The following is a 10,614-nucleotide window of genomic DNA, read 5'->3' as shown; positions in this document are numbered from 1 at the left end:
ATTTTATATTTGTTCATTGAAAAACATAGAAATCAGTTGAAACAAAACGTAGGGGGTACATTTAGATAAGCCTTGATAAAATCTAGAATAAGAAGAATTAGCTCTTCTAAAGATTGTATTATCTAGATATTAAGATGAAAATACAATATTTTGGTTATATGCGTAATGCGCACATCCGACGGCGACATGTAATTGCTTAGTTTGTATATTTAATTTCTTTTTTATGTATACGTAAAAATACTTAATTATATTAATATATATATATACATATATATATAAACTAAACGTCAATTTAAGTCAAAATGACATGGAAGCGTATAAAGAAACATCTAGGAGTTGGTAAGTAGATATTTGACTAAGAAATTTGTTAGTGTTTTCATTACGATATATTACATCTTGGGAGGTGCCCCAAATTAAGATGAAATTAAATGCTAATTATTGTAGCTTTTTTAATTTGTTGAAAATATTAATATAATTATCCTTAGAATTTTTCTTTCCTGTATCCAACGACGTTAGTTAACATCAATTTATTATTCCTTTGTATAAGAGATTAATTAAGATTTATAACCTTAAAAAATGCATTGATGACAATTAAAAAAGAAATTAACTAAAAATTATATCGCTTAAGAATATCAATGATTTAGCCTTGATCAGCCTCATCATAAAAATATTAATTTTTCTAATGTTTGTCTATACCTTATTTCAGCTATTTACAATTTTGACAAGGAAGGATTTTGTGCCTTACCCTTAACGGTTGGAGATGTTGTACAAATTTATGAAGAGTACGGAGAGTGGTATTATGGCCGTAAAAAGATTAAGGGTACAATTGGAATTTTTCCCAAATCATATATACATATCTTACACCATCAAAATAATGTAGATACATTAATACACGAGATAACTAGTGTTTTAAGAGAATGGGGTCATCATTGGAAACATTTGTATGTGGTATGTATTAAATATGTTAAATTAATATATATAAAGTTAAGCAACGTAAAGTATATTAGCTTACTGTAATGTTTTATGTGTAACAGATACATTCGGAGCATTTTATACCAATGCAACAACAAATTTTGGAATTAATAGGATATCGAAGCAAAATTTTACAAGGCACACTAACAATAGATGAATTGAAGGACCTTAAGAGATTAGCAACTGCTAGAATAGACACCGGTAATCAACTTTTGGGCTTGGACATGGTTGTGCGAGATGATCAAGGGAACGTTATGAATCCAGAAAATACAAGTACCATCCAATTGTATTATCATCACGAAACAGCTGCTGAAAGAATTAGAAAAGCTACCAATGAAACGAAGAAAAAAACTTTGAAAGCCCAAACGCCTGTATATTCTCATATTTTCTTCGTCAGTGTTAAAAACTTTGTTTGTAAAATGGTAGAAGATGTAGAATTACTTTTAACTTTATACGATGGCAGAGAAATGAAAGCTATCACTGAGAATTATGTTGTTTCTTGGAGTAAAGAAGGACTTGCTAGAGACATCGATCAGTTGCATAATCTTCGAGTATTATTTACTGATCTAGGCTCCAGAGATTTAGCTAGAGATAAGGTTTATTTAGCTTGTTATGTTATTAGAGTTGGAGGTATGGAAGCCAAAGAAATAGATCATCGTCGTTCGAGTATTGCATCAACTTATCAGAAGGTTAAAAGTAATGAAAGTATGCGAAGGCCATTTGGCGTGGCTGCTATGGATATTACACCGTACATCACAGGTAAATCAGAAGGAGACGTAGAATACCATCATTTTATTCAATTTGTACAGTAAGCATCTTTTTTCTTATTATATTTTGGTATAATATTAGGTTGGCTAGTTAGTAATGTCGTAATTTTCAATAAAACAATCCTATCATTTAATTTAGATAATAAATGTTGATATTACTTATTGGCTAACACAATATTATAACACGCATGTATATGCATATTTTTAAAAATTGAAAAAGGATTTTTTTGTTGGTTTTATTTTGTTTATTTTCAGATGTTGCGAGAAGGAAAGTTTAGATGGTACATTACGTAGAATCATTGCACAAAAAGATACTAATATCCAAAAAAGTGGAGGAAATAGCAACAACAACTTTGGTGGTGGGCAAGGATTGTGGGCAAGTTTAAAATTACTTAGAGGAGATGTCAAACAAGTATGTGTATATGTGTATATATATAATTGTGATTGTTATTTTAATATAGTTAAATATTGTATTATTTATTGTGAAAATCGTTTTCATTTTCATTGTGTAATTGAAATATAGGTACGAGATGAAAATCCTCACTTGGTACTCGGAAATGTTGCCATTGCTAGAAAAATGGGATTTCCAGAAGTAATTTTGCCAGGTGATGTAAGGAATGATCTTTATTTAACTTTAATTAGCGGTGAATTTAGTAGAGGAACTAAATCTACCGATAAAAATGTAGAAATTACGGTATGTATACCAAATTTATTTCTTCAATATTTAAAATATGATATTTTTTCACTCATTATATATGTATTTCCCATTAGGTTAAAGTCTGCAACGAGTTGGGCACTCCTATCCCAGGTGTCATGACTTTAGGGGGTGGAACTTCGTCAATTAATGAATATCGTAGTGTTATATACTACCATGACGATAGACCTCGATGGTGTGAAACGTTTAAAATTGCTGTACCGATAGATGAGTTTAAACAAGCACATCTGAAATTTACATTTAAACATCGAAGTTCAAATGAAGCCAAAGATAAATCAGAAAAACCATTTGCATTGAGTTATGTCAGATTGATGCAACGGAATGGTACAACACTTCAAGATATTCAACACGAATTGTTAGTCTATAAATTAGACCAAAAAAGATACGAGGAAAAAGATATATCGTATTTAAAATTACCTTCAACAAGGATAGAATTAGTAAGATATTATAATTATTAATGTATAATAATATATTTTAAGTATACATTTTTTAATAATAGTCAATTTTTCCTGTGTCTTTAGTTTGAATTACATACAGAGAAGAAACCAACTTTGGGTTCATTGACGTTAAGCAATAAAGATAATTTTTTAATAGCAACAAATGTCTGCTCCACTAAATTAACACAAAATGTTGATTTATTAGGCTTACTCAATTGGGCATCACATAATACTGATTTAAAAGAATCTTTAACTGCTTTGATGAAAGTAGATGGCGAAGAAATAGTAAAATTTTTACAAGTAAGATTTTATTTATAAAAGATATTAATCCTTAATATATAATGATACTGAAAATGTGATGTGACAATATAAATATATACACACATACATGTAATAGTAATAGAATAGACATAATAGTAATAGTAATAGACAATTATATTATACAGAATTCCTTTTAGGACGTTTTGGATGCCTTATTTAATATCCTGATGAGTAACTCGGACAGTGATGTTTACGATGACATGGTCTTTGAATGTCTTCTATACATTATTGGACTTTTATCGGATAGAAAATATCAACATTTTCAACCGATATTAGATTTATATATTTCTGAGAGCTTTTCTGCAACTCTTGCCTATAAAAAATTAATTACAGTTTTAAGAAAGCGAATAGATAGTGCGAGTACATGTGAGGGACAAGAGCGTGATTTGTTACTAAAAACAATGAAAAGTTTACAATATTGCATGAGATTTATTGTAGAATCTCGTCTATTGTTTACCGAGTATGCTCTTTCTTTAGATTTTTTGTTATAATCAATTTTTCGTAATAATTTTTAAACAAAACTATCAATCATATGTATCTTATTTTAACAGACTTAATCAAGATGAAGAAGAGTTTTCATTAACTTTAACAGAATTGTTACATTCTATTGTTGAGCTTATGAGACACGAGACAGATGCAACTTTATTAGTTCAAGGGGCATGCCTAAAATATTTACCAACGACAATACCTCATTTGTTACGAGTTTATAGTGGCACACAATTAAGTAAAATATTAACAGAATTATTGACGACTTTACCAGCTGGAAGATTGACAAAACAAAAAATGATGACAGTAAATGATATTGTACATAGCCCACTTTTTTTGGATGTAGATTGCAGAGGTATTTTGTTGTCAAAAATCATTGTTCTGGTTCGTGATCTATTAGAAGCAAAAGAAGAGGTAAGCTATATTCATGTTTGATATTTTAAAGATTAATTATTATCATAATTTATCTATTAATTAAAAAAAAAAATATATGTATATAGGTATATCAGAATATAAATATTAATAGATACGTTTTTTATATAAAAAAAAACCTAAATTATTATTTTTTATGATTATTAATAGAAAAATTTGTATCCGTTTAGATATTATTACATTAATTTAATATAAAGTAGTAGAATAACTATAGAATGTAGTTTCTTTTAAAAGTTTTAGTTATTTGTAAACATAAAATAATAATTTTCTATAGTATTTTTCGAGAGATTAGTGATTCTAGTCTGTATTTTGATCATACTTGGTGATAAAATACTAATATTCATATATAATATCGTGCTTTAATTATCGTTTGTTAATTATCGTTCTTAAATTCATATTTACTGAGGTTGGTATAATCAGAATTGAATATATTATTTCCATTTATACTGCAATTTGTTCTGTACTATTTGTATATGGTATCATTACATGTGCTTTCCGTGCAGCCTGACGTCCTTCTGCCACGCATCTTTTCACCGCCATTTCCATTAAATCACACACATGAGATTAGTCTTTGTCTTCTTACTTGCATCGTGAAAAATACTCTGCTATTCTAAAAATTCAATCATTAATATTATAATTATCTTTTCTTATTAAATTATACTCTTCGAATTTATTGCTTGAAATATTATAAAAAGAGATATTATCTTTTGCATGGGACTTTTGGTTTAATATGTCATGAGATAAAACTATAATAAATAATAATTATTACAAATATAACATAGTAGGACTAAAATAACTTTTAAAAACATGAATATTGAAACACTAATTTGAATGACATTTCTAACTTCTTTCCATTTAGTCAATCATGATTCTATGTACATGCATAACATATTTTATCTCTGTAGTTTAGCATATAATTAAGCATGATATGATATTGCATAGAAATTCTTATACAATAGAATCACTTTCTAAATTGTACAATCCAATCTATATAAAAATCATAGTAGTGTTAAATTTTAATACAATTATATTATAAATACAAATCTACTAAATTGATATTGTTATATAATAGTTATTTTTCCACTGTACTTTCTTGTAAATCTTGTTCTTGCTTTCTGTTATTTGTTATGTTTGTGTTGTTATTGATAGCAATATTATAAATTACTATATAGACCACATAGTACTATCACAAAGAATTGGTATTATGCTCCAATTAACAAAGGGTTTTTCTTTTTTGTGTACTTGGTATGGTTTTGGTTTTTGGTATATAAGGGACTGTCAAGTACACCCGGAAAAAGCGTGGCGAAGGTAGCCAGGCTGCTTGGAGAAAATCGGCACAGACTCAACCAGCATCGCGGCTACTCCGAAGAGGTAACTGTTCCAATTAGGAGGAATTTAAAAATATCATCTGCAAATAGATCAAGTGATATCAGACGAATACATTTGAATGTGTCTAAGCTCCTTGATATGTTTTGTTGTTTAATGATTTCTATATACAATGATACACAGTAATGTTACATATATATATATATATATATATTTTCTATAAATGTAATATTTGTACACATTGCACGCCTAAAACTAAAACTGCGTGCATTGCCAATTTTGTTATTTCTATTTTTCTTGCTTTTATACAGGTAGAATTATGTATTAAAATATTATCCGATATTTTGGAATTAACGTTCAGAAAGGACATAGGTTCTACAATGGCCGATGTTAAAGAAATCATGATGACGGCTTTGAGAACTATTATACAAACTGTTATATCAATGGATAGAGAAAATCCATTAGTTGGTAACTTGGTGTCCGTTATGTTAGCGATATTCAGGTATAATTTTATATTAAAGGTAATATTTAAGAAATACCATAATTTCTAATAATATATTGATTTTATATTTATAGACAAATGGCGCAGCACCATTACGAAATTTATATCAATCATTTTGGAACTAAATTCGATCTACTTGATTTTTTAATGGAGATATTATTGGTATTTAAAGATCTAGTCTCCAGAAGTGTATTTCCAGGAGATTGGTGTGAAATGATCATGCTCCAAAACAGTGTCATTCTTAAATCATTACGATATTTTTCTGGTACGATTAGGGATTATTTCTTCACGGATTTTGAACATCAAGCTTGGTCTAACTTCTTTCATTGTGCAATTGCTTTTCTTACTCAACCTGCTCTTCAACTTGAAACATTTTCACCAGCTAAACGTAATCGAATTATTATGCGTTACAACGATATGCGCAGGTATTTAAATTTTTATTAAATTAAGCTGTACATATATATACTATTTAATTGGTCATATGTTTAATTAAATAACATTATACTAATGTAATTATACATCTTTACAGAGAAACAGCGTTTGAAATTCGATCAATGTGGTTCAATTTGGGTCAACATAAAATACAATTCGTTCCTTCTCTAGTCGGTGCGATATTAGAGATGGCTTTAATTCCAGAGACTGAATTAAGAAGAGCTACTATACCTATATTCTTTGATATGATGCAATGCGAATTTTATAGTTCACGCATTGTTGAAGGATATGGTGATACTAAGCGTGATCCTGCACATATTAAAGCTAATTTTATGGAATATGAAAATGAAATGATTGCAAAATTGGATATCCTGGTATAACGCGTTTCTTTGAATTTGAATTATTCCTAAATCTATTGCTACGTTAGATAGTTTAATCTTTAAACACTTTCATTTAATATATATAGATATATTAATATAAATATCGTCTATTATTACTATTGAGCAAAATTGTAAATATTTTTTTATTTTGAATAGGTAGAGGGAGGAAGAGGAGACGAGCAATTTCGTAAATTATGGATACAAGTAATGTATTCTCTTTGCGAAGATCATTCGACAATGCGAGAACAAGGTCTACGATTTGTGGATACCATTGAAAAATTAATGGATAGATTATTACAATATCGTGATATTATTCATGCAGAATCTCAGGAACATCGAATGCTCTGTACCGTTAATTTATTAGAATTTTATTCCGAAATAAACAGGAAGGAAATGTATATCAGGTATGTATATGAGACCATTTATATCTATAGAAGATATAAACAAATATGATATATTTTTTATCTTGTATATTGTACATTTCTAATGCAATTTCTGTAACTGCATTTTTTAACTGATCTAAACAAAACTTTGTATACTATAGATATGTCAACAAATTGTGCGAACTTCACTTAGAATGTGATAATTATACGGAAGCAGCATACACATTAAAGCTTCATAGTCTATTACTAGATTGGAGTGATCAACCTTTACCACCACTTTTAATATCCCATAGGTAAATCTATTTATTCTTGCTCAATTATTATCGATCTATGATATTAAACTTTTTAAATAATAATATACAATTTTATATTTTCATTTTAGATATCCATCATGTCAAACTCATAGAGAATTGAAAGAAGCTTTGTATAACGATATGATTGAATACTTTGACAAAGGAAAAATGTGGGAATGTGCTCTTAGTGTTTGCAAAGAATTAGTTACTCAATATGAAGAAGAGACATTCGATTATTTACAATTATCCATTTTATTGAGCCGAATGGCCAAATTTTATGATTGTATAGTAAAACAACTAAGACCCGAGCCAGAATATTTTAGAGTTGCTTATTATGGTCGTGGACATCCTCCTTTTCTACAAAATAAAGTATGCGTTTATAAAATATTTTTTGTTTATCTCGTTATATGCAGAACTTGGTCATTGTTACGTATATATCATTACAGGTTTTCATTTATCGTGGAAAAGAATACGAACGACTCAGTGATTTTTCTTCAAGAACACTCAATCAGTTACCAAATGCAGAGCAAATGAACAAATTATCTCCGCCAACTGCTGATATTTTAGACTCTAGTCATCAGTATGTTCAAATTAATAAGGTAGAACCATTAATGGATGAAAAGAAACATCGTTTAAGCGGAAAACCTGTAACAGCTGATGCTGTTTTGAGGTAAAGATTAAACCAAATTATGTAACAAAATTGTGTATTGTCCTTAAATGAAAACAACCTTATCGATTAGGTATCATCGAGTAAATGATGTCCAGCGTTTTCGATTTTCGAGACCAAGACCTAATGTCGGTGATAAGGAGAAAGATGGAACAAGTGTTAATAATAATGAATTTGCTTCATTATGGTTGGAAAGAACTGTTCTTGTTACAAGCCATCCATTGCCAGGAATCCTTAGATGGTTTCCTGTTATATCTCATGATACCTATTTAGTAAGCCCGCTTCGTAATGCAATAGAAACTATGGAAGCTACAAATACAGCACTTAGAGATCTCATAGTTGCACATAGGTATGAATTATTTCATTATATATACATATAAATGAATGAGAAATATATTAATATTAATAATATTTGGATATCTTTGATACAGAACCGATCCTAGTCTTCCGTTAAATCCTTTAAGCATGAAGTTAAATGGAGTATTGGATCCAGCAGTCATGGGTGGCATTGATAATTATGAAAAAGCTTTTCTTAATGTTGACTATAAAGAGTCCCACTTAGAAGAAAGTTCGGATTTACTCAAGTTGGAAAGTTTGATAGCAGAACAAATTCCACTTTTAGGTGTTGGTGTACAGATACATAAGGCTCGTGCGCCTCCTGAACTAGCGCCATTTCATCAAAGATTGGAACAGTGTTTTATGTCTATGAAAAGTCAAGTAGAAGCTAAATATGGCAAAAGAGTAAGTATTTAATTTAAGGATATAATTAACATAAGATTATATTAATTGAATCAATTATTTAACAGACATGTGATCTTCAAATTGAAACTATGACGCAAGGAGTGACTATGCGAAGAGCACAAACATTCAGAAATGAAAGTTATTCTTTATTTGAAGCTAGTATAAATAGCGTAGAGTAAGTTTTATAAAATTGCTTACAATTAGATAAAGTATATGATTATTATATATATGTATATATAATTATACATTACCATTTTACAGGACTAGTTCATTACGTTCACATATTTTATCATCAGCTTCATTGCAAAAGGCGTTAGGAAATCCAAGTCCTGGCACAAACAAAAAGAAGGAATCTAAAAGAAGAAGCGCACGTAAAAGTGATTCATCAGCAGTAACAAAAAATGATCAACCTACGAGTCAATGGTACACTATACCTGCTGAAATTTCCCAGATTAGCATGGCTGTATCAACTACATCATTAGTACCATCTTTTCCTAGTACACCGATATTCGAACTTCGTCAAGAGGTAAAAGATAAAATTTCTATTTATTTCCTTTACAATGTACGAAGGGTTTATATGCACACAATCTAATAATTGTTACATTTAAAGATATTTTTTATTTATTTGATTTTATTTGAATTCATCGGTACAGTATATAGAAAATATTATAGATTTACATATTGCAGAAACACAAATATAACAATATATACATACATTCTCTTATGTTCTCTATTTTTATTAAGATTATAATATATATGTATATATATAATAGCTAACTTCGAAACGACCGCTGAGGTCAGAGGTGGAAAAAGAACGAAGAATAAGTAATCGTTGGTCTGGACAATCGCAAAATTATTTAAGAAATACGCACAATGGTTCAGAGACAAATATGTTTAGAAGAGAAAATAATAGAGATAGCGTTGGAACGACCGATAGCACTGCTTCAGAAGACGATGCACCTCCACCTCTCCCAATGAAAACTCGGGAGGCTGATTATTGCAATTTGCCAGAAGAATTTAATAATGATCAACGTATTTCGTCTATAATGGAAAATTCTAGTAATATAAACAAACCGTTTGGACAACGGGTAAAGAGTAAACTTCCAACGCCTACTGATGACAACGATGTTGAGAATCAAACTAAACCACCAACTCCACCACCAAAACCAAAAAGACCTCCTCATGGATTCAAGAATTCTGTACTTTCATCAAGTGGGATCGTAGACAATTTAGTTCAAGATAATTCTTCAGCATGACATATTTATCTTTTCCTTTTTCTTTAAATCTTATCTGCATGCTACTGGTTAGATACAGTATATACAGAATAATATTGCATTATCTCTCTAGTAGGTATTGATGATACGAAGCTTATCGCAAAATGGAAATAATTAGTTTTCATACTAAAAGAGAGTAAATTGATTTTTTAAATATTATAAAATTAATCACGTAGTCACAAACATTTAGTATTTCATTTATAACTATAATATAGAAATGAGATCTAGATGAATCTAAAACGATATAAAGAAAAGTGGTGAAATATTATTAGGAACAAAATAGACTATTACCTCTATGATATTGAGAGAATAGTCATAAGATTTTTTGTACGCGCAATAAGATATTTAATACATGACAAATATTCGAAATGAATAATCTACAATATTATATTTCAGCTTTATACACAAGAATAAATTTTATATAGATTTTTTAAATAGTTTTTTGAGATAATATTTGATAATGTTTGGTGAAAACATGTGTACATT

General features: G+C 29.1%; 1 protein-coding gene across 3 annotated transcripts; it reads left to right on the top strand.

The window, feature by feature from the left end:
• Positions 1 to 7: 7 nt before the first annotated feature.
• Positions 8 to 10,501, top strand: LOC122515181 (dedicator of cytokinesis protein 1). 3 transcript variants are annotated; one of them, XM_043632418.1, is made up of 22 exons: positions 8 to 339; positions 707 to 948; positions 1,035 to 1,780; positions 1,995 to 2,151; positions 2,263 to 2,433; positions 2,511 to 2,891; positions 2,976 to 3,191; positions 3,350 to 3,672; positions 3,764 to 4,112; positions 5,403 to 5,501; positions 5,768 to 5,958; positions 6,033 to 6,383; positions 6,488 to 6,764; positions 6,927 to 7,174; positions 7,315 to 7,446; positions 7,536 to 7,815; positions 7,893 to 8,116; positions 8,187 to 8,462; positions 8,545 to 8,854; positions 8,920 to 9,029; positions 9,116 to 9,380; positions 9,628 to 10,501. In XM_043632418.1, the coding sequence occupies exons 1-22, from the start codon at positions 303 to 305 to the stop codon at positions 10,108 to 10,110; spliced, it is 5,868 nt and encodes a 1,955-aa protein (XP_043488353.1). In that variant the 5' UTR covers positions 8 to 302; the 3' UTR covers positions 10,111 to 10,501. The 3 variants fall into 3 exon arrangements, with proteins under 3 accessions (XP_043488353.1, XP_043488355.1, XP_043488354.1); XM_043632419.1 differs by having other exon boundaries at positions 9 to 339; positions 1,998 to 2,151; XM_043632420.1 differs by lacking the exon at positions 5,403 to 5,501.
• Positions 10,502 to 10,614: the final 113 nt, after the last annotated feature.

Source organism: Polistes fuscatus, unplaced genomic scaffold (assembly GCF_010416935.1).
Source record: "Polistes fuscatus isolate 324 unplaced genomic scaffold, CU_Pfus_HIC Scaffold17, whole genome shotgun sequence".
Taxonomy (NCBI): Eukaryota; Metazoa; Arthropoda; class Insecta; order Hymenoptera; family Vespidae; genus Polistes; species Polistes fuscatus.
This window is presented reverse-complemented; position numbering and strand designations above follow the sequence as displayed.

Excerpts from the sequence above, each read along its gene's own strand:
- LOC122515181 (XM_043632418.1), top strand. The coding sequence starts at position 303 with ATGACATGGAAGCGTATAAAGAAACATCTAGGAGTTG. Across the intron at positions 6,765-6,926 it reads TTGCAAAATTGGATATCCTG|GTAGAGGGAGGAAGAGGAGA; the intron begins GTATAACGCGTT and ends TATTTTGAATAG. Across the intron at positions 8,117-8,186 it reads ACAGCTGATGCTGTTTTGAG|GTATCATCGAGTAAATGATG; the intron begins GTAAAGATTAAA and ends CTTATCGATTAG.